At 41.5% G+C, this 25,124-nt stretch overlaps 1 protein-coding gene across 8 annotated transcripts in view; it reads left to right on the top strand.

The window, feature by feature from the left end:
* The window catches only part of hip1 (huntingtin interacting protein 1), a 295,812-nt gene that overhangs the window by 186,533 nt on the left and 84,155 nt on the right, over positions 1-25,124 (top strand). For all 8 annotated transcript variants that reach the window (XM_041197228.1, XM_041197229.1, XM_041197230.1 and 5 more), the window contains 3 exons: positions 2,599-2,739; positions 4,694-4,751; positions 8,890-8,965. In XM_041197228.1, coding sequence (XP_041053162.1) covers positions 2,599-2,739; positions 4,694-4,751; positions 8,890-8,965 — 275 coding nt within the window. The remainder of the gene's footprint in view (positions 1-2,598; positions 2,740-4,693; positions 4,752-8,889; positions 8,966-25,124) is intronic.

Below are 25,124 nucleotides of genomic sequence, written 5' to 3'. Positions count from 1 at the left end.
TGCCTTTTTTAAATTATCTGGGAGCTTGAGTCTATAGTTCCCTGTTGTCTTCTCCATGACAGTGCCTCAGCCAATTTGAGTCAACTTGCCAACCGATTAGCAGCCTTTTCTCTTGTAGTATAAATTGTTATCATTTGAAATTTGGCATTCTTGTGTTTATCCTGATGAGTACAAGACAAAAGATTTCAGCAACATGTCTCTCTTTTCAGCAACAATCAAGTTCTATACTACCAAGTGACTGTTTGAATAATAAATTGTAGGATAAATGGTATAGTGTTCCTGTCCTCACCAAACAGCATATCCTCCGATTTGCCATGAACAACATTGCAGAAGATCTGTTTGCATGCTTTAAGAGGTTAGAAACATGAGGGTTTTTAGAAGCTTACAATCACCTCTCTCATTTGGGTGACTCTCACTTCATTATCTCAATTCATCTCTTGAAATTGTTACCTTATAATACTATCACCAGACTGTATACTGGGGTTCACTCTCTGCTACATTACTAATAGTCATGTAGAAGCCCAGATGGTGAAATGTTTGTACTAGGGCATTTATCTTTTATAAGAATTTGTTCTGAAGAAATGTTGTTGATTGTTTAGGAAGACAAAGTCTTAGGTATTGACAAGGCCAGTTTTGTAAGATTTGGCTTCTCATATTCCTTTCGGTAATGTTGTAAACGTTGCATTCAAAAGTCAGCATTTTGTAAATACAGAATGAAAAATAGCTGAACAAATGCCGCTTAGCATTCTTTTGAAGTTAATATTTTGATGAATGTTACTATAAAATCTATTGCCTACCAATGTCACTTGCAAAATTACTAAAAGGTGGAGCTATACAGGATTCATGTGATCCAATCATAACCAATAGAAATGTGTTTTTCTTTTTAAGTTTCACTCAATTCAAAAGTTTACAAACAAATGACTCTCTCCATAAGAGAAAAGGAGCAATTCACAGTGGATACACAGCACATTCAAATTACAGGGAGTCCTGATATTTACATGGATGTGGTCATTTGCAATGTAAATGAATGAACTAATTTGTTTTTGGATCAAAGAACATTGCTTTTTAACAAAAATAGCACACAATGCAAAGCTTGTGACAATTATTCTAAAATATTCAAGGTTTGAGATATGATGTTTCTGATTTAACTAAAACAATCAGTTCTACAGGATACTTTATTCAATGCTACTATCATACTCAAACAGTGAAACAGTGTGCTTGAGTTGAGGTAAGTTGACTTATGCCTGGCAGAGCCTGTGAACATGATGCCACAATGTGTAATGCAAAGAAAGGATGTGGTTAAAAGCTTGAAATAATCAGATGACATCATTTGAAGGCTAGGCATGGTTTGCTAACCTGGAGATCACTGCATTTGTCACCCAGATTTATATATTTTTTAAAAAGCCTGTTGTGAATAACTTGCACTAGTGGTTATTTTAATTGAATGAGGAACTTCTAGCATGTCTTTTCTTTGAAAGAGAACTATCAATGACTGGGTATCTTCTCCTATCTGTCCTGAAATGAAAGAATTTAAAATGAGCCTGACCATGCCAGCATTGTCTCTGGACGGTACATTTTTCAGTAACCGTGGTGGATGGTGCTGAAGGTGTAGCAAGTAATGGAGTGGGAGACAAGGCACTTGGGCATGGTATAACCGGCCAATCAGGATACACAATTGGTTTATTTAACTTACTAGAACTTTCATTATTTACATTGTGGCTATTGATATTGGCAAATCTCAATTATTTTTGCAGTGTTGTCACCTTCTGCCCATCCAAAAGTGCTCCCATCCAAAAGTGGGGAAGAAGTTCATACAAATGTTATAATGTGCGTAACTTGGACATAGCTTGATTTTTTCCATCCAGTTAAGACAGGATGTGGCTGTACAGTGGAAGCATTAAAAAGAGAGAGAATAAAGATGCAGAGTGGACTTATTCACATGAGGAAAGTAGTGTAACAAAAGCTGGAATTGCTTGGATGTGTATAGAAATTAAAATGATACTTGAAAAACTTAAAGAAAATCAATCTGAATGTAGAAAATATAAAGGAGAAGCAAATAAAAATTTGGAAGGCTAAAATGAGCATGAACTTTACAGCACAGAATTAGGTAATTTAGCTCATTATTTTTGAGGTGGCTTTTTGTTAGGCCATTTCAAAAGAATCCTACTGTCCTACACTTTTTCCTATAGACATGTAACTTCCTTTGCTCCAAATATTTATTTAAATATTTCCTTAAGAGTCCCAACAGTGTCTGCCTCCTCCTTTCTTATGACAAAGCAGTCCATGCTCCAACAACCTTCAATAATTGGGCAATGCATTTCTGAGTTGACCAATTGTGATAATTTCATTAAACTGAACATGTTTATTGTACTCTTTAAATACACATAGACAGTCTTCTCTGATTATTTGCCTTTGGGGATATATCCAGTGCACTTTACAGATGGCCATTTTATGTGGGTTTTGAGGGAAGAGGTTATTTAAGAGGTTATGTTTTAAGTGTCGAATTGCAGCAATGGATTGCTGAATGTGATTTGCTTATGTCTGCAGAATGTTGTTGTAGTTCTGTGTGCTGAAACACACTTCCCCTTTATTTTGCAGTCTTTAGTTCCCTGGACATGTCGAGATCTGTATCTGTAACAGCAGCTGGCCAGTGTCGATTGGCTCCTTTAATCCAGGTTATTCTTGACTCCAGTCACCTATATGACTATACTGTTAAACTCCTCTTCAAGTTACATTCCTGTAAGTATGAACCTATAATTTGCTCCAAAAGGTAACTAGTGTCACACATGTCTTGCAGGACAGTTCCATACATATTTTGCTGTTCAACATAATGGGCATAATGGGCAATCAGAATGGGCTACAGTCCTACGCAGTTGGGGAGTGCATTCTTCAAGAGGGTATATGTTATCTTATACGCTTTGCATGGGAACCCTTTGTAAAGATTGAAACTTTCCTGTACTTACTTCCAAAAGCTTATGTCAGCCACCAGAAGGAAAATAATTTTTAAAAATTGATTATTGCTGAAAAAGAGAGACTTTCTGTAGAAGCACAGGGCCCTGTTCTTTGCAGACAAAGAAAATGTACATACATTGAATTTTTCAGCTAAACAAAATAATTGACAGCCATTTGTTGGTTCGTTCCCCAAGGCAATGCCTTGACCGATCAGAGTCAAGCTGCCTAGTTTAAATTTTAAACAATGCTTGGCAGTTAACTGTCAGTCACCATCCACTGGTGCATTCTCCATGGCAACATATCTATCAATGAGAGTCCACTTGCCAAAAAAATTACCATTCTCTTCTCATACATAAATATGTTGTTTCCCTTGGTATTGGTATTTTTTTTGCAAATTGTCCTGATGAGTGCAAAATGAAAAGCTTTGACAAAGAAATTCTTTTTTTCAGCAACGTTGAAATTCAGTACTTTTTTTTATTACTTATATTGCAAAATAACAAAATTTGTTAATAAATTCCCTTGTGAAGTCCAGCCTGGAAATATGGTCTTCAATCTCTTTTGCAACGAGCAACCAAATTGATATCATTAGACTAATTCTGAGATTTTCAGTCACCTGATGCATTTGAGTTAGCTGAAAAACAACCCAATCTAAAAACAGGCTGTACCTATCACATGAGCCTCAGAGACAGCCAACTGTTAATGTGGTCTTATTTCCCTTTCCCCTTCTTCCTGTGCTTTATATCGCGATCATTTTTGCCTGGGATTGGCAAATGTTCCTCTTTGAGGAGAATTGGTAGTTAAGGTCATGACCAATGTACAACTATTCCCTCTAATGTGTGTCTAAGCAACTGGGCTGTGGATTTGCTGTTCCTGTGCTCTTCTAACAAATTGCTGTGGAAGGAAGGAGAGAGAACTACGTGCCAGGGCTGTAATCATAAAATCTATCCTTAGATTGGCTGCACATTGCCATTAAAGCCATATGGTGGAACCCCTGTCATGCATACAGCAGCAGCAGTAAGGTAGCTGTAAATGTTGTAATTCATGAAAAAAGAACAGGTGGTTTACAGTATTTTTAAAATCACGTTATTACACCAGAAAGTGCATGGCATTACATGTTTAAACAATGGTTGCAGTTAAAACAGCTGTGATGGGTTAAGTTGGTGAATGGGGAAAGCATGAGTAGCTAGGGATGTTGTATCTGAGAGTTGGGGATCTGTGGGGTCAGTGGCTTTGGGGCCAAGGGTTTGAGTGTGCTGACTTTGATTAGGGACTTAGTCTTCATCAGGTTGATAAAGTATTGCCTTGTTTCCAATTTTCAAATGAGGATGCAAACTCTGTCCACAGGAGCAAATATTCTACTTATTCTCACATAAATGTTGGAGTTAGAGTACAAATCCAGGATTCAGTCTGGACATTCATATACTCAGGATGCAAATATTTTTTATCCATCAGCTGACTTGATCACTTGATGTTACCCCAATAAATTCATTCCCCATGAAGTAGCAAAAACTGATTATAAGTTAAGAGAAGGTGAAATGTTTTTAGCATCCAGTGCCCCACACACTGATCTGGATTGTGTTGATTTTCAACTATCTTAAACAACGTTCTGTAGTGGGAAATGCTTTCAAAACAATTAACATTTTTAGATGCTTTATGTTACTAATCCAGTTAACTGTGTTTTATGTCTCTCCGCCAAACTGTTTTATTGAAGACCAGTTTTAAAATTAAATTTTCTCTTCAGGTCTCCCAGCAGACACTTTACAAGGCCATCGTGACCGATTCCATGAGCAGTTCAGAAAGTAAGTAGAAACAAGCAGTTTGCTTACCCCCTCCAGTCAGTGCTTTACCTAAGAGTAATTAACATTCTGAAAACAGCATGAAGGCTATCTATACTACTGTTCATATTTCTTTGTCATTTCCAGTAGAACATGCATCCCGGCAACCACTTTTGCTGATTATTGGTGCTTTTGAACTTCAGCTTTCCCTAATGCTCTGCTTGGGGAAGGGTTTCTTACTGAAAAGTAATGTTTTGATATCTTTAGGAGCTACTATTTAATTTGGTGTCGTGTTTTTGATGTTGCAAAGTATCCAAAGACACTCCACAATTTGTTGTCGGACTTGAGAAAGAGTAAAGAAAATTGTGTTTATATGGTGCCTTTCATAACCACAAGATGTCCCAAAATGTTTTACAGCTAATGAAGTATTTTTGAAGTATAGTCACTGTTGTAACATAGGAAATGTATTGGAACAAATTTTTAAGGGAAATGGCCAAAGGGGTGCTGAAGATGGGAGTGGACGTAATGAGATTGAATGTGTTAATAAAGGGGGGAGTGGGGAATGATTGAAGCTCTGGCCTGTAGTTGGGCAGAGAGAGAGAGCAGGAGGTGCAAGATGGGACACAGGGTTGCAGGATGGTAGAATGAGTCTGTGGAAGGATTTGGGGACTATGATGAGGATTTTTATATTGCCCATTCTTTGAGTGATGTGCTTTTGTCTCTGGAAGCACTGACAATCAAACTATGGGGGCACAGATTTAAGGTGATTGGTAGAAGGATTAGAGGGGACATGAGAAAAAACTTCTTCACCCTGGGTGGTGGGTGCTTGGAATTCGCTGCCTGGTTTAGCGGTAGAGGCAGAAACCCTCAGCTCATTTAAAAGGTACCTGGATCTGCACCTAAAGTGCTGTAACCTGCAAAGCTATGGACTGAGTGCTGGAAGGTGGGATTAAAATGGACAGCTAGTTTTTAAAATCTTTTTTAACTGGTGCAGACATGCTGAGCTGAATGGCCTCTTCTGTGCTGTAACTTTTCCATAGTTAATTCATTGATGCCTAACTTGACTATTTTTAAATGTGTTTTTCAGTAAGTAGCATCTGTCCTCTCCACAGCATGACATGTATTCAATTCCTTCTGTGTATTTTATTTTGATATTTTTTATCTCTAAAGCCCCTCTGCCTCATGAGCTCTTCATTGTGTACCAGTCTGTTGCTAACACTTTGCTAAGGTTTTGCTAATTGTAATTAGCAATGTAAATAGCATGCTTGATGATTCTGGTCGACTTGTCAATGATGTTACACATAATCTTGGGATCAATTCTCATATATTTATCCATGACGATCAACTTTACTTCTCCACCAACATCCCTGATTTCACAACTGTCACTTTGCAGTTCAACAGCCTGTCTGACTTCAAATCTTGAACAAGTCAGATTTTTCTGTAGTCAACTAAACTAAAGACTAAAGCCACCCTACTTCATCAGCAGAAACTGCGCACTAGCCCCTGATTGCAACCCTCTTCCTGGATGCCCACGCAAGCTCAAGCCACCTCAATGTAATGCTCAGCCTTTAACTTAGCTTCAAAGTCCAAATTGAGTTCATTACCATGATGTGCTTGCTTTTGCCTCTGAACTATTGCTCTTCTCTGTTCCTGTCTCACCCTTCTGCAACCTTCATTCATGCCTTTGTTCTTACTAGACTTATCTTTTCTAATGTTTCCTTGGCAACCCTGGAGACTCACCTTTCATAAGTTATAGCCCTTCCAGTACTATGCTTCCTATATTTATCCTTGGTGCCCTCCATTGGCTCCCTATCCTTCACCAGATCTTTTCATAATCTTTAACTAAATTTACATTTGCCCTCATGACATCAGACCTCTGCACCCCCCCAACACCACATTCTGCTTGCTTGCTTGATCTGCTCTGCTCTCATGCTTTTCCCCATTCTTCCGTACAGAAAGTGAAATGGGTGACCAATACAAAATCCATGGGTTTTGCTTCATTTTACTTGTCAATATTTTTTCATGCCCACCTTTTGCTTTCCTAATTTCCTTTTTAATTCAGCGCCTATACTTTTTATACTCATACTTTTTTTTGCAGTATTGAACACCTGGTGTCTGTCACAAGCTTCCCTCCTTTTTTTCCTTCTATTTTCTCCTTTAAGACCCTTGTCATCCAGGGGCACTGGACTTTTTTTTATTCTTTCACTGGATGTGCATGTTGCTGGCTACACCAGCGCTTATTGCCCACCCTTATTTGCCCTTGAGCCACAGCTTTGAGTGCTTCAGCCCATGTGGTATATGTACACCCACAGTGCAGTCAAGAAGGGAGTCCCAAGATTTTGACCCAGCGACAGTGAGGAACGGTGATATAGTTCCAAGTCAGGATGATGTGTGACTTGGAGGGGAGCTTGCAGGTCATAGTGTTCTCATGCATCTGCTGCCCTTGCCCTTCTATGGGGAAGAGGTCGTGGGCTTGAAAGATGCTGTCGAAGGAGCCTTGGTGAGTTGCTGCAGTGCATCTTGTAGATGGTACACACTGCTGCCACTGTGCCTCAGTGGTGGAAGGAATATATTTTGTAGGTGGTGGATAGGGTGCCAATCAAGTCGGCTGCTTTGTCCTGGATGGTGTCAAGCTTCTTGAGTGTTGGAGCTGCATTCATCCAGGCGAGTGGGGAGTATTACATCACTCTCCTGACTTGTGCCTTGTAGATGGTGGACAGGCTTTGGGGAGTCAGGAGGTGAAGTATTTGCTGCAGAATTCCCAGCCTCTGGCCTGCTCTTGTAGCCACAGTATTTAAGAAGGATGTAAGAGTGTTGGAGGCAGTTCAGATGCCTGGAATAAGTGGGTCCTCTTATGAGGAAAGGTTGGACAGACTGGGCTTGTTTCCGCTGGAGTTTAGAAGAGTGAGGGGCGACTTGATTGAAGTATATAAGATCCTGAATGGTCTCTACAAAGTGGACATGGAGGGATTGTTTTGTCTTGTATGTAAGTCCAAAACTAGGGGGCGCTGTTTTACAATTAGGGGGCGCCCTTTTAGGGCAGAGATGTGGAGAATTTTTTTCTGAGCATTGTGCAACTTTGGAACTCTGTCTCAAAGTGGTGGTGGTGCGGTCATTGAATATTTTTAAGGTGGAGTTAGGTAGATACTTGTTAGACAGGGGAATCAAAATTTATGAGGGTAGTTGGGAATGTGGAATTGGAAACACAAACAGATCAGCCATGATTTTATTGAATGGTGGAGCAGGCTTGAGGGGCCGAATGCCCTTTTTCTATTTTGTATGTTTGTTTGACGCTGATAGTCATCAGTGTACCAGAAAAAGAGTTGAGGGAGCGTCCCCATTTAGGACCGGAACAAGGAACGTTCCACCTATCCCATAAGAAGACAGGCGCATAGCCTGGGCATAAACAGGTGCCCATAGCAGCATCTTTTTTTTGGAGGAAGTGAGACAAATTAAAGGAAAAATTGTTCAATGAGTGAACAAGTTCAGCCTGGCAGAGGAGGATGCTGTTTGGGCCTCCATTCAAGGAAGAAGCAGAGAGCCCTCAGACAGTCCTGATGGGAGATGGATGTGTAGAGAGATTGGATGTTCATGGTGAAGTGGAGGGTCAGGAAATTGGAAACTGTCGGAGGGCATCAGAAGCGTCATGGATGCAGGTAGGAAAAGACTGGACCAGGAGAAAAGAATGGAGTCAAGGTAGGAAGAACTCAAAAAGCAAAATATGCTGAAAATCTGAAATAAAAACATTGCTGGAAATGCTCAGCAGGTCTGGCAGTGACTGAGGAGAGAGAAGCAGAGTTAACGTTCCGAGTTGAATATGACTCTGAGAAATCAGTTCATTGCGGCAGGAACAGACCGAAGAAACAGGTTTATTAGGGCAGTCCTGTTTATGGATCTTGGGAAGGAGGTAGAAGAGATCTGTATGGCATTGGGAAAGTGAGGTGGAAAGCCATGGAGGGAAGATCACCAGAGGAGATGAGATAAGTGACTGTCCTGGAAACAATGGTTTGATGTTGGGTGGTGGAGTCATGATCCAGGGGGAGGTAGGAGCAAAAATCAGAGTTGGAGTTCAGCCTTGCAAAGTAGAGGTCAGTTTGGCTTGAACTCAAAATCAATCTTTAATGGCATTTGTGCACTTAGTTTTTTACTGCTTTTTTTCTAGACTGAAAGAATTATTTTATAGATCCAGCAACTTGCAATATTTCAAGCGGCTGATCCAGATTCCACAGCTCCCAGAGGTAAGCTCCTCTTGAAGATTTAAAAATAGACTGATATGCCATTCATGCGCATTCTGTAGAAAGCAAACATTTAAATTGTTACTGCTGAGAAGGAGATGATAACACCTACACCAGCTGATGTGTTCAGTTGGCAGCTTGCAGACTGTTTTCAAATCATCAATTTTCAATATCATTTTTACAACTTGGGTAGCCAAAGAAATCTGCTGTTTCTTTCCAGTTAGAGTCTCTATGACATGTTGTTTTCTCATATCGTTCGTCTCTTTGTGTAAACAATCTGTACCCAGTACAAAATTGTTCTCCTTCACTTGTCTAGCTCCAACCTCTGTCATTGTCTGGATCTGGTTATAACCACTGTTTTCTGCCAGTGACATTGGAATGACTTCCAGGGCATCAGCAAAAGCTCTCATAGCATACTGTTCTAAAGTAGGACACTTATCTGCTGCTTCATACTATTGCACTTCGTAGGCAGTGAAATAATGTAATCACAGTATAATAGATTAAAATGCCAAATTAGACCAACATATTTTGAAATGTGGATCTCGTAGTCTTGTGCATGACAACACTGTGCTTGGATTGCCACATTGATCATGATGTATAGAAAATGCAGTTGCACTTATTCTTGAAACCTAGAAAACATTTAGTAGTGTTGAGTGGCAAGAGCCACCTTGTGGCCACTGATTCTTTTAGAAACGAATCTGAACAAATGCCAAGGTGACTATGTTACAAAATAGTTATGCATTTAGAGATTTAGATGCTTTTGTAAGCCACTATAGAATAGCTAGCATTGAACACAACCCAGCTCCAGAGTTTATCATATAACGGGTAGTGGGTAGGTTACTTCGTCATTTGAGACGAAGATAATGTCTGCCAGGGCTGTAGAGACTCCCATTGTCTAAAATTTCAGTGTCAGAACAGTATTTTGTCATGTGGGAGAAGAAGCATTTGTCAGTTCCAATTGCAGTGCCAAAACAAGAAGTTTAGAGATGCAAAATAATATTTTGTGGAAATAAAATAACCTCTGTTCTCTCACTTCTGTTGTGGTGTAGCATTTGGACATAGGAACAAAAGTAGACTATTTTGCTTTTCGAGCCTGCTCTGTCATCCATCTAAGATCATGGTTGATTTTTCACATAATCCAGCTACATGCCATTGCCCCATTTCCCTGAATATAATTGCTTAATAACAATCTATCAATCGCCAGTGTAAACTTAGCAATTGATCAAGCAGCAATTGCCATTTGTGGAAGAGATTTCTAAACTTCTACCATTCTTTGCTAATCTTGTCTCATAATTTAACCCTTAGAAATCCAGGTATCATTCTGGTAAAATTGTGCTGCTCTCTCTCCTAGGTCAATATATCTTTCCCGATTTACGGTGCCCAGAACTGCTCCCAATCTATCCAGGGCTTTGTATTTGCATTTGATTCCTCTAGAAATAAAGACCAGTATTCTGTTAGCCTTTTTGATTATTTTCTGTACCTGCTAATGACATTTTAATGATCTGTGTACCTGGGTCTAACAAAGTTTCTACTGTTAGATGTGATTCAGCAAATGCTGCCCAATCATGGAATGAGTGTTGCTAATAGCTATGCTAACAACCAGGTTAAGATAATCAGTCAAGTTGATAACATGATTTATTTACATTCGATGGAAGTGACATAGATTGATATGCAGGGACCTGTTCTTTGCAAACAAAAGGAATGTGTTCAAGCCTTTTTTGAATTAGTTGAGAGCATTGCTTTCTCCGTGGGCAACATCTCGGCCAATCAGTATTGACTAATCAGCACCTTTTTCTTCTGTAGTATAAATTGTTGTGGTCATTTGAAATTTTGCATTCTTGTGTTTGTCCTGATGAATGCAAGACAAAAAGCTTTGGCAACGTGTCTCTCTTTTCAGCAATATTCGAGTTCTGTAGCACCAAGTGACTGAAAAGAGAACTACAACCAAATTTACTAGACAACGGTTAAGAGCCTTCATGATGTAATGTTTTTGGCAGAAAGTAACCAGTGTCTACAGCTTCTATGGAGATGTTTGCCTGAGGTCATTGTTCCCATAGATTGAGACATTACCAGGCACTTACTTGGTAATTAATGTTTTTTAAAAATTCACTCGTGTGATGTAGGCACTGCTGACAAGGCCAGCATGTGATGCCCATCACTAATTGCCATTGAGATTGTGATGGTGAATGCCACCTTGAACCACTGCACTCTGTTTGGTGCGGGTGCACTTGTAGTGCTGTTAGGGAGGCAATTCAAGAGTTTTGAGCCCTTGACAATGAAAGAATGACAATATAATTCTAAGTTAGGATAGAGTGCGACTTGGAAGGAAACTTGCAGGTAGTGATGCATTTGTGATCTGTACCACTCAGAAGAATGTGTTTGGAGGTGGTAGACTCATAGAATGATGCTGTCAAAGCAGCCTTGGCGGGTTACTGCAGTGCATCTTGCAGATGGTGCACACTGCTGCCATGGTGCTCTGGTGAAGGGAGTGAATATTTAAGGTGGTGGATGGGGTGCCAATCAAGCGGTCTGCTTTATCCTGGATTGTGTCTAGTTTGTGTTGTTGGAGCTGCATCTCCCCAAGCAAGTGTGGAGTATTCCATCACACTCCTTGTGCAATGTTGATGTTGGAAAGGATTTGGTGAGTTCGGAGCTGAATTACTTGGCATGAAATATGCAACGAGTGACCTGCTCTTGAAACCACAGTATTTATGTGGTTGATTTTTCTTATTCATTCATGATATAAGGGTGTGGCTGGCTAGGCCAGGATTTATTGCCCTTGAGCTGTTGCCTTTAACTGCTGCAGTCCATGCAGTGTAGGTACACCCACAGTGCTATTAGGAAAGGAGCTCCAGGATTTTGAAGCAGCGTCAGTGAAGGAACGGTGATATATTTTCAAGTCAGGATGGTGAGTGGCTTGGAGGGAAACTTCCAGGTGATGGTGTTCCCAAGTGTCTGGTGCCCTTGCCCTTCTAGATGGTAGCAGTTGTGCATTTGGAAGGTGCTGTCTAAGGAGCCTTGGTGAGTTCCTGCAGCGTATCTTGTGGGTACACGCTGCTGCCACTGTGTGTCAGTGGTGGAGGGAATGAGTGTTTGTGGATGGGGTGCCAATCAAGCGGGGGCTGCTTTGTCCTGGATGGTGTCAAGCTTCTTGAATGCTATGGGAGCTGCATTCATCCAGGTAAGTGGAGAGTATTCCATCACGTTCCTGACTTGTGCCTTGCAGATGGTGGACAGGCTTTGGGGAGTCAGGAGGTGAGTTACTTGCCGCGTGATTCCTAGCCACTGACCTGATCTTGTAGCCACAGTATTTATATGGCTAGTCCAGTTCAGTTTCTGGTCAATGGTAACCCCAGGATGTTGATAGTGGGGGATTCTGCTTTGGTAATGGCATTGAATGTCAGCAGGCGATGGTTAGATTCTCTCTTGTTGGAGTTGGTCATTGCCCAGCACTTGTGTGGCGCGAATGTTACTTGCCATTTGTCAGCCCAAGCCTGGATATTGTCCAGGTCTTGTTGCATTTGGACATGGTCTGCTTTAGTATCTGAGGAATTGCGAATGTGTATGATGGAAGGAAGGTCATTGATGAAGTAGCTGAAGATGGTTGGGCCAAGGACATTACCCTGAGGAACTCCTCCTGCAGTGATGCCTTGGAACTGAGATGATTGACCTTCAACAACTACACCATCTTCCTTTTATGCTAGGTATGACTCCAACCAGCGGAGAGTCATTCCACCACCACCCCCCCCCCGATTCCCATTGACTCCAATTTTTCTTGGGCTCCCTGATGCCACACTCTGTCAAAGCTGCCCCTTGATGGTTAAGAGCAGTCACTCTCACCTTGCCGCCAGTTAAGATTTTGGTCAATGGTGACCCCCAAGGTGTTGATGGTGGAGGATTTAATGATAATTATACTGTTCAAAGGCAAGGGGAGATGGTTAGATTCTGTCTTGTTGGAGATGGTCATTACCTGGCACTTAGGTGGCACAAATGTTACTTGCTACTTATCAGTTCAAGCCCAAATGTTGTCCAGGTCTCGCTGCATGTGGACGCAGGCTGCTTTGGTATCTGAGGAGTTGAGAATGAAATTGAACACTGCAATCATCAGTGAATGTCACCAATTTTAACCTTACAATGGAGGGAATGTCACTGATGTAGCACCTGGCAATGGTTGAGCCAAGGACACTGAGGAGGCCATGTATCTTATCCTGGGGCTAAGATAATTGGCCTTCAACAGCCATAACCATCTTCCTTTGTGCTAGATATGACTCCAACCAGTGGAACATTTCCACTGATTCCCGTTGACTTCAGCTTCCTTGATGCCATGCTTGGTCAAATGTTGCCTTGATGTCAAGTGCAGTCACTTCCACCCTACCTTTAGGTTTCATCTCTTCTAATCACGTTTGGACCATGTTTGAACCAAGGCTGTAATGAGGTCTGGAACTCTGTGCTTCTGGCAGAATCCAAGTTGATGATCAGTGAGCGGGTAATAGGTGAGTAAGGGCCGCTTGATAGCACTGTTGACAACACCTTCCGTCAAATTGCTCATGATGGAGAGTTGGGTAACGGGGCAATAAATGGCCTGGTTGCATCTGTCCTACAGGGCATACCTGGACAATCTTCCACATTGTCGTGCAGATGCCAGTGTTGTAGTTGTACTGGAGCAGCTTGTCTGGAGTCACATCTAGTTCTGAACCACAAATCTTCAGCATTACAATCAGGATATTGTCAGGGTTAATAGCTATATCCAATTTGCTCAACTGTTTCTTGATACCCTGGAGTAAATTGAATTCACTGAAGGCAGGCTTTTGTGATCCTAGGACCTCAGGAGAAGGCCAAGATGGAGCATTTGCACTTCTGGATGAAAATAGTTACAAATGCTTCATATCATCTTTTGAACTGATCACCTGGGCTCCCCCATCAGTGAGATGGAGATATTCATGGACCCTCTTCCTCCCATTAATCGTTTAATTGTCGTCTGGATGTAGCAGGACTGCCAAACTTTGACCTGATCTGTTGGTTGTGGGATTACTTAGCTTCGTCCATATAATGCTGCTTCCTCTGATAAGGATGCATGCAATCCTGCTTTGTAGCTTCACCAGGTTGGCAAATAATTTTTATGTATGCCAGGTGCTTCTCATGGCATACTCTTCTACACACCCCATTGAGCCAGGGTTGGTTTCCTGGCTTAATGGTAATGGTAGAGTGACAGATATGTGGGGCCTTGATTATAGATTATGGTGGTATATAATTCTGCTGCTGCTTGTGGCTCTTAGTGCCTCATGGATTGCTAGTTTAGAACTGCTCTGCTCCAAATCTATCCCATTTAGCATGGTGATAGTGCCACACAATGCTATGGAGGATGTCCTCAGTGTAAAGATGGGACCTCGTCTCCACAGGTGGCCACCCCTATCAATCATATGAGCATTGTCTAACAATCTATCAATCTATCTACTTCTGCCTTAAAAGTATTCCGTGATCCTCACTTCCACTGCCTTCTGAGACAGTGTTCCAAAGTAGCACAATCATTTGAGAGAAAAAAATTCTCATCTCTGTCCCATAAGAGTGACCACTAATTTTAAAACAGTGCCTCCTAGTTCTGGACTCACCCACAAGAGGAAATTAGTTCACCTTCTCAAGACCATTCAGGATCTTCTATACTAAAATCAAGTCACCCCTCACTCTTCTAAACTCCAGTGGAAACAAGCCCAACCTGCTCATCACATCCTTACAAGACAACCCGCTCATTCCAGGTATCAATCCAGTAAACCTCCTCTGAACCACCTGCAACACATTTACATCTCTCCTTAAATAAGGAGAGCAAAACTGCACACAGTATTCAAGGTGCAGTCTCACCAGTCCCCTGTATAACTGAAGCATAACATCCCTATGTTTATGTTCAATTCCTTTTGTAATAAAGGATAGCATTCCATTAGCCTTCTTGATTATGTGCTGTGCCTGCATAATAACTTTCTGTGACTCTTGTATGAGAACATCTAGATCCATCTGCACCTCAGAATTCTGCAGAAGTTCTCTGTTTAAGTAATACTCTTTTTTTGTCCTTCCTGCCAAAGTGAACAATTTCACATTTTTCCACATTATACTCCATCTGCCAGATTTTTGCCCCCTCCCTCAACTTATCCATATCAGCCTACAAACTCCTTATGTCTCCTTCACAACATACTTTTCCACATATCTTTGTGTCCTCTGCAATTTTAACTACCATGCCTTCATTCCCCTCATCTAAGTGATTGATGTAAATTGTAAAAAGGTGAGGCCCCAGCACAGACCCCTGCGGGACCCCACGAGTCACCTCCTGCCAATCAGGCAAAGACCCATTTATGCATACTCTTTTTTTTACCAATCCTGTATCCAAGCTAACATGTTACCCACCACACCATAAGGTTTTATTTTCTGCAATAACCTTTGATGTGGTACTTTATCAAATGCCTTCTTGAAATCCAAGTACAGTATGTCTACGGGCTCCCCTTTATCCACAGGGCATGTTACTCCTTCAAAGAACTCGAATAAATTGGTTAAACATGATTTCCCTTTCATAAAACCATGCTGACTCTTCCCAATTACCTTGAGCTTTCCTCAGTGCCCAGCTATAATCTCTTTAATGATTGACACTAACATCTTCCCCACGACAGTTGTCAAGCTAACTGGCCTGTAATTTTCTGTTGGCTGCTTCCCTCCCTTCTTGAATAGAGAGAGGGGTTATATTTCCTACTTTCCATTCTGATGGAACCTTTCCAGAGTCCAGGGATCTTTGGAAAATTAATGCCAATGCATCTACTGCCTCATTAGCCACCTCTTTTAAGACCTCAGGATGAAGTTCATCAGGACCCGGAGACTTGTCAGCCCATTGGTTTGCTCAGCATTGCTTTCCTAGTGATTGTAATTTCACCAAGTTCCTCTCTCCCCTCCACCTCCTGGTTTATAGCTATTACTGAAATGTTTTTTATATGCTGTATAATGAAGACAGAAGCAAAATATTTGTTCCATTTCATTCGCTCTTTCCTTATTATCTACTATTAACTCCCCATTCTCACTCTCTATAGGACCAACACTCATTTTATCTACCCTTTTCCTCTTTAAACATCTGTAGAAACTCTTGTTATCCATAAGACCATAAGACATAGGAGCAGAAATTAGGCCAATCGGCCCATCGAGTATGCTCTGCCATTCAATCATGGCTGATAAGTTTCTCAACCCCATTCTTCCGCCTTCTCCCCATAACCTTTGATCCCCTTACCAATCAAGAACCTATCTATCTCTGTCTTAAATACAGTCAATGACCTGGCCTCCACAGCCACAGTGGCAATGAATTCCATAGATTCACCACTCTCTGGCTAAAGAAGTTTCTCCTCATCTCTGTTCTAAAAGGTCTTCCCTTTATTCTGAGGCTGTGCCCTAGGGTCCTAGTCTCTCCTACTAATGGAAACATCTTCCCCACGTCCACTCTATCCAGGCCTTTCAGTATTCTGTAAGTTTCAATCAGATCCCCCCTCATCCTTCTAAACTCCATCAAGTATAGACCCAGAGTCCTCAAACGTTCCTCATATGTTAAGCCTTTCATTCCTGGGATCATTCTCCTGAACCTCCTTTGGACCCTCTCCAGTGCCAGCACATCCTTCCTGAGATACGGGGCCCAAAATTGCTCACAATATTCTAAATGTGGTCTGACCAGAGTCTTATAAAACCTCAGAAGCACACCCCTGCTCTTATATTCTAGTCCTCTCAAAATAAATGCCAACATTGCATTTGCCTTCCTAACTACCGACTCAACCTGCAATCCTTAAGAGAATCCTAGACTAGGACTCCCAAGTCCCTTTGCACTCCAGATTTCTGAACTCTCTCCCCATTTAGAAAATAGTCAATGCCTCTATTCTTCCTACCAAAGTGCATGACCTCACACTTCCCCACGTTGTATTCCATCTGCCACTTCTTTGCTCATTCTCCTAAATGCCCAAATCCTTCTGCAGCCTCCCTGCCTCCTCAATACTACCTGTCCCTCCACCTATCTTTGTATCATCTGCACACTTAGCCAGGATGCCCTCAGTTCCTTCATCTAGATCATTAATGTATAAAGTGAAAAGTTGTGGTCCCAACACTGACCCCTGCGGAACTCCACTAGTCACTGGCCACCATCCTGAGAAGGACCCCCTTATCCCCACTCTCTGCCTCCTGCCAGACAGCCAATCTTCTATCCATGCTAATACCTTGCCTCTAATACCATGGGCTTTTGTCTTACTGAGCAGCCTCCTGTGTGGCACCTTGTCAAAGGCCTTCTGGAAGTCCAAGTAGATAAAATCCATTGGCTCTCCTTTGTCTAACATACTCGTTGCCTCCTCAAAGAATTCTAACAGATTTGTCAGGCATGACCTCCCCTTGATGAAACCATGCTGACTTTGCCAGATTTTACCATGCACTTCCAAGTATTTTGAAATCTCATCCTTAATAACGGACTCTAAAATCTTACCAACGACCGAGGTCAGGCTAATCGGCCTGTAATTTCCTGTCTTTTGCCTCACTCCCTTCTTAAACAGGGGAGTTACATTACTGATTTTCCAGTCCTCTGAGACCCTCCCTGACTCCAGTGATTCTTGAAAGATCACCACTAACGCCTCCACTATCTCTTCAGCTATCTCCTTCAGAACTCTGGGATGTAATCCATCTGGTCCAGCTTTTTTTTAATCCATTTTTACATTTCTAACTAGCTTCCTCTCATACTCTAATTTCATTCTCGCGATTAAATTTCTAGTCATTCTCTACTGTTCTTGATGTTCTGCCCAATTATCTGACCTGCCACTCATCCTTACGCAATTATCTGCTTTTTCCTTAAGGTTGATGCTTTCCCTAACTATAGTTAAGTTTGGATGGTGGGTCCTCCTTTTAGAATTTTTTTTTAATAGTAGGGATATACTTATGGTATTCTGAAATATCCCCATAAATGTCTGCCACTGCTTCTGTATTGATCTTATCCCCTAGCCTAGTATCCCAGTTAACTTGAGCTAGCTCAGCTTTCATGTCCACATAGTTGCCCTTATTTAAGTTTAAAAAACTAGTTTTAGACCCACTGTTCTCCCTTTCATACTGGATGTAAAATTCAATCATATTGTGGTCACTGCTACCTAGGGGTACCTTTACCTTGAGGCCATTACTTAATCATCACATTACACAACACCAAGTCTAATATAACCTGCTGTCTGGTTGTTTGCAGGATGTGCTGCTCTAAGAAACTATCTCAAAAGCATTCAATGAACTCCTTATCCAGGCTACTACTGCCGATTTGATTTTTCCAGTTTATATGTAGATTAAAGTCACCCATGATTATTGCTGCCCCTTTATCACAAGCACCCAACATTTCTTCTTGTATAATTTTTCCTATATTGTGGTTACTGTTAGGGGGTCTGTAGAGCACTCCCACTAGTGACTTCTTTCTCCTGCTATTCCTCATCTCCACCCAAACCGATTCTACATCCTGATCTCTTGAACCAAGGTCATCTCTATTGGATAAATGCCATCCTTGATTAACAGTGTGACCCCTCCACCTTTACCTAGCTTCCTACTCTTCTTGACAGTCATATACCTCTCAATATTCAGGGCCCAATCCTCGTCATCCTGCAGCCATGTCTTCATAATGGCAATCAGATAATATTTATTTACTTCAATGTCTATGATCAATTTGTTTACTTTGTTATAAATGCTACCTATGCGCATTCGGATACAGAGCCTTTTGTTTTGTCTTTTTGTTATCCTTGTGACATCTAGTCTTGATCCTTGGTGCATTCTTAGGTTTTTCCCTCTGTCCCTTCCTGTTATTCTCTGACCCTCATCTCCCATATTACTATTCTTCCCCTTTGTCTTTTCTTTACTCTTAGATATACCACATCTTTCCACATTTGATCCCTTGCCCCCATTATTTAGTTAAAAACCTGCTCTACTTCCCTGGTTATGCAGTTCGCAAGAACACTGGTCCTAGCCCAGTTCAGGTGTAGACTGTCCCAACAGTACAGTCCCCACTTTCCCCAATACTGGTGCCAGTGCCCCACAAACTAGAACCACTTCTCCCACACCACTCTTTGAGCCATGTGTTCATCTCTCTAATTTTATGCCAATTTGCATACGGCTCAGGTAATAATCCAGAGATTATAACCTTTTGAGGTTTTGCTTTTCAATTTAGTACCTAGCTCCTCATACTCACTGTGCAGAATCTCTTTCCTTGTTATACCTATATCATTGGTACCTATTTGCACCACGACAGCTGGATCCCCCCCTCCCCATTGCAAGTTCTTTTCCACCCCTGAGCAGATGTCCCGAACCCTGACACCGAACAGGCAACACAGCCGCCTGACTCTTGCACTTTGCTGCAGCGAACAGTGTCAGTCCCGCTGACTATACTGTCGTCTACTATTACAAAATTGTTATGGTCAGTTTGCTCATCCACTCTGCAGCCCCCGTTCTCGTCCAAACAAGCTGAGAGAACCTCGAACCTATTGGATGATTGCAGAGGCTCACACTCCTGCATTCCTGTTCTCTGGGCCCCCTTACCTGCCTCACTCGTAGTCACACCCTCCTATCTCTGACCATTGACCACATCAGAAGACCCTATACTAAGTGGTGTGACTGCCTCCTGGTACAAAGCATCCAGGTAACTTTGCCCCTCCCTGATGTGTTGCAGAGTCTGCAGCTCAGCCTTCAACTCATTGACTCTGAGCCGAAGTTCCTCGAGCTGCAAACACTTGCTGCAGACGTGTTTGCCCTGCATCATAATGTTATCCAAGAGCTCCCACTTGCTGCAGCCTTGACACATCACCTGTCTTGCCACCCTTAATATGTTTTAAATAACTACTTAATTATATTATTCACTTATTTATGTTGTTTTTAAAATCTATTGTATTAACTTTAGCACAAGTTTGTATCCTGTTTTAAACCTTAGGAATAGAATAGACCTTAGCCACTCACCAGATACTCACTAAACTCCATTCCCTGGAGTAGAGCAAGAAGCGATTCCTACAGGGTGAGAAATATAGAAAAAGGAAACAAACAGCTCCTTCCCCTGCCTTCACTGAACTCCACCTCTCATCAAACTCCAAGTCTGCACTCAGTCTCCTCAGCTGCACTCGTTTGCTCTGTCATGGACAGCTGCACCTTGGACAGGTCGATTAGTGAGGCTCGTTGTCATACTTTGTTTTACAATGCTCCTTTTTCATTTTGTTATATTAAAGGCACTGCTATGTCAAGTAGACATTTCCCCCATTTTGGTTCTCTCACCACCTGTTACAGCAACGGTGTTGCAGCCATTTTTTTCAGGACTCAGTCTGTAGTGGGCCCACCAAGTTACACTTGATGATGGATATTTAAGCCCCCCACCCAGAATACATTGTGTGCCCTTGCTATCTTTGGTGCTTCTTCCAAGTGGTATTCAATGTGGAGTACTGATTCATCAGCTGAGCGAGAGTGGTAATCTTCAGGAGGTTTTCTTGCCCATATTTGACCTGATGCCATGAAACCTCAATGGAGTCTGAGTCTATTTTGAAAACTGCCAAGGCAGCACCCTCCCAACTATCTATCAATGTGCTGTCAGCTCCGGTGAGCTTGTTCTGCCTGTGGGAGGGCAGAAGATGGGCCAGGCTGGTAATTTTGGAGTTTGAGATGTTGGCTGAAAGATATGATTCTTTGAGTATGGCTACATCAGCCTGTGATTGTCTTGGCTGTGGTACAGGTCTCCCAATTTAGGCATAAGTCCAAATCAAGGAGGACTCTGGAGGGTCATTTGTACTGGCATGCCTTAGTCTTGTGTTATGGCAGGTAGATGATAAATGCCAAGCTGCTCAAATCCCAGAGGGAAACTTGAAGCAGTTGCCACAACTATTTGCAGTTTGTATGTATTTCGAGATGCATGCTTTGAATTCAGTTGTAATAAGACCACCGAGGCTTATAGGTTTCTTACAAAATTAAATTAAACCTTTATTAATAGAAGAAGTGATTTTAAGCACATAAATAGATCTACAAATTACCACGATGATAACTTCCAAATCCCCTAATTAATCTAATCCCCAGTTGCATCTCCGTTAAGGCAACAGTAAGTCACATTGATTTTAAAAGACCCAGGCAAAGTAACACACAATATTCTCAACAGTCAAATTCAAAGTGAGTTTTTCTCAGCTTCAGTTCCTTGTGGACAGCAGTTTGAGGCTTAGATACTGGAAGCTTTTCACATTTGTAGATCTTAGAATTCTTTCTTTCCTACACAGAACCTCATGTCCTTTATACAGATTTCCCCTTTGAATGCAAATTCTCATTGTTTCACTATGTCTTTGGACTTTACCTCTCTAATAATAAAAATCTATCAAAGCACCAATTTTACCAGTAATCTTTGGAAAAAATAAACACAGGCGTTTCTTAACTTCTCCTGACTACTTGAAACATTTCACCCCTTCTTTTCAATTCAAGCTAGCCTGGCTTATTTAAAAATGCAAATGTTCCCTTTACACCTACTTAACATTTCAACCTAGCTTAACTTCTGTTACATCAAAGCCTTTAGATCAGTTGCCTTTAACTCAATTAAATCACAGGTGCATGCACGAACACGCGCGCGCACACACACACAGACACACACACCCCCCCATAGACACAGACCCCACTATTACTCTGCTTTACAATAAATTCCAATCATATTATGAAAATTATTATATCTTCCTGACACTTGTCTGGTGCCTGGATTGATGGCGGGTGGTCCATCTGGTTTTATTTTTCTTGTTTATCGTAGTGATTTAATACAGTTGACAGGTCATTTCAGAGGATGATTTAAGAGCCACATTTTGTCTGGACTAGGTAAGATTGATAGATTTCCTCCGCTATAGGATATTAGTGAACCAGATGAGTTTTTACAACAAGAATGATGTTAGCTTTTTAATTACAGATTTATTTAATTCCTGAATTTAAATTCCCCAACTACTGTGGGATTTGAATTCACATCTTGGATCACTAGTCCAAGCTTCTAGATTACTAGTACAGTAACACAACCACTATGCCATTGTACCCGCATGTTTACACTTATATATGGCAGTGAAGTAACCATGTGGCAATTATGAACACAGAATTGTTGATAAAGAAATCACAGCACAGCACTGTAATTCCCATCAGAACTGGAGCAAAACTTGGAGATGCACCAAATGAGCTTAATTTAAATCCCTGTACAGATATACCTAACGGAATCGCAGGAATTATGTATGAGGTTTTTGCTATAATGCATCGTCTGGTAGGCAGCCAATTTGCACTTTATACAGGAGTAGGAATCTGGGTTTAACCTCACAGTATATGATGTATAGCTGTGTGCAAAACAAACAAATGCCAGTATTTGGAAACCCCACTGAGAAGGTTACCAATGCATCTTTCTATTCTGCTGCCTGCAAAAGAGACATGTGTATTTGCATCTTCTGGCAGAAGATGGTCTTTTATTCAAGAGTTTCTCAGTTTGGAGCACTTAGAATCTTTTCATTTGAAGGAAAGGGTCTATGGGCTTTATTCTGTCCTTGAACAACAGCTCCATGTTTGCATCAGACTGACTCAGTCACTCCCCTTGGTAACATAATGGGGCTTGACATTGATAAGTATATGTTCAGTGTCTTTGTTTCAGGTGGCATATAATTCGTGATTAATGTTGAGTGGCAGATACCACAACACTTGTGGTGTCAAGGACCCGACTATCTAAGAGCGGCCAATAGGCACTGCTGACTGTCGGTGGCATGGGCAGTGGGTCTGAAAAGGGCAAAATCACATAATTGTTACAGCATATAAGGAGGCCATTCGGCCCAACACAAAGCCTTTGCTTCAAATATTTGCAAAGACAAAATTGAACAGCATGCAATGGTCTCTACCTCCCTGTGACAAAACAATCCACGTTTCAAAAAATAAGAAATGTCTGCTAACCCCTTTACTCCATTTCTGTGACCATTTTAGAATAATTAGAAGAATCATAGAATGGTTACAGCACAGAAGAAGGCCATTCAGCTGATTATGCCTGTGCTGGCTCTCTTTAAGAACTACTCAGCTAGCCCCACACCCCTGCCTTTTCTCTGTAGCCCTGCAATTTTTTTCTCCAGATAATTCACCAGGATGTTGCCTGGGATGAAACATTTAAGTTATGAAGAGAGGTTGGATAGACTTGGGTTGTTTTCATTGGAGCAGAGAAGACGGTGGGGCGACCTGATCACGGTATACAAGATTATGAGGGGTATGAATAGGGTGGATAGGGAGCAGCTGTTCCCCTTAGTTGAAGGGTCAGTCACAAGGCTATGTAAGTTCAAGGTGAGGGGCAGGAGGTTTTAGGGGAATGTGAGGGAAAAACTTTTTTACCCAGAGGGTGGTGATGGTCTGGAATGCACTGCCTGGGAGGGTGGTGGAGGCGGGTTGCCTCACATCCTTTAAAAAGTACCTGGATGAGCATCTGGCATGTCATAACATTCTAGGCTATGGGCCAAGTGCTGGTAAATGGGGTTAGGTAGGTAGGTCAGGTATTTCTCACGTGTCGGTGAAGACTCGATGGGCCGCAGGGCCTCTTCTGCACTGTTTCTGTGAATTATCCAATTCCCTTTTGAAAGCCAATATTGATTATGTCTCCACCATGCTCTCAAGCAATACGTTCCAGACCTTAATCACTAACTGCATAAAGTTTTTCCTCTTGTTACCATTGGCTCCTTTTGCCAATCACCTTAAATCAGTTCCTCTGGTACTCAACCCTTCTACCAATTTTCTGAACATTTTCTCCCTATCTACTCTGCCAAACTCATCTTGATTTTGAACATCTCTCTTCTCAGCCTTCTCTTCTCTAAGGAGAACACCCTGAGCTTTGCCAATCTATACTTGTAACTGCTGTCTTTCATCTCTGGAACCATTCTTGTAAATCTTTTCTGCACCCGCTGGAGTGTCTTCATATCCTTCCTAAAGCATGATGCCCCGATTTGCACGCACTAGTCCAGTTAGGGCCGAACCAGGGTTTTATAAAGGCTCATCATAACCACCTTGTTTTGTAATCCATGCTCCAATTGGTAAATCCCTTGCCACTAAATTCCCAAGTAGCGTGAATAAAGGAAAATTATCATAACTTTTAAAATCTATTCAATCTCCTCTTGGTGGTCTTCACTTTGCTAGAAATAGTGCCAGTATTTCAGGCCTTTCCTCACAGCCAAACAGTGCATTTTTCAGCTAACAGCAAAGCGAACAGTTTATTTACAGAGTTTATTTGAAGGGAGTTTTTATAAACTGCGACAAACAGAACTTGTGTGCGAAATGAATTTCAGTCACTTGCAGTATTGGTTTGTTGCTCTGATTGATAGAGGAGTTACCCAGACATCTCCATTCTGACCAAGTATATTGAAGACACTATATGCTGTCTCGCAAGTGTGGTTTTCTGTCTGCGGCACCATCCTGCTGAATCTGTACTCTTAAGTGTTTGATCAACTTTGTCCTTTCTATAATGTGATATCCAAAACTGCATACAGTAAAAGAAAAAAGAAAAACTTGTATTTATAAAGTACTTTTCACAACCATTGGACTCTATAGCCAATGAAGTGTACTTTGAAACATAGTCATTGTTGTACTGTGGAAACGTGGCGACCACAAACAGCAATGTGATAATATCCAGATGCCATTTTTTTGTGATGTTGATAGAGCGATAAATATTGGCCAGGATACCGGTGATTACTGCCTTGCTCTTCTTTGAAATAGTGCCATGGGATCTTTTACATCCACCTGAGCAGGCGGATGGAGTCTCGGCTTAACGTCTTATCTGAAAGACGGTACCTCTGACAGTGCAGTACTTCTCCCATTACTGCACTGGAGTATCAGCCTAAATTTTTGTCCTGAAGCCCTGGCGTGGCACTTGTGATTCAGAGGTGAGCATGCTACTTACTGAGCCATGGCTGACACTACTACTCTAAGTCTGATCTGACTAATGTCTTAAATAAATCTATCATTATTTCTCTGCTCTTACAATTTCCTTGTTTAATATTAGCACTTGCATAAGAAAAGGAGCTGGAGGGCAAATCTTATTGTTTAACCCTTTGTGTGACAGAATCACAGATCAGGAATTCTGAAGCCTAAGCCATTCTTTTTAATGGATAGAATTTCCTGCAGGCCATGAATCAGGTGT

The sequence above is a fragment of the Carcharodon carcharias genome, chromosome 10 (genome assembly GCF_017639515.1).
Source record: "Carcharodon carcharias isolate sCarCar2 chromosome 10, sCarCar2.pri, whole genome shotgun sequence".
Lineage (NCBI taxonomy): Eukaryota > Metazoa > Chordata > Chondrichthyes > Lamniformes > Lamnidae > Carcharodon > Carcharodon carcharias.
This window is presented reverse-complemented; position numbering and strand designations above follow the sequence as displayed.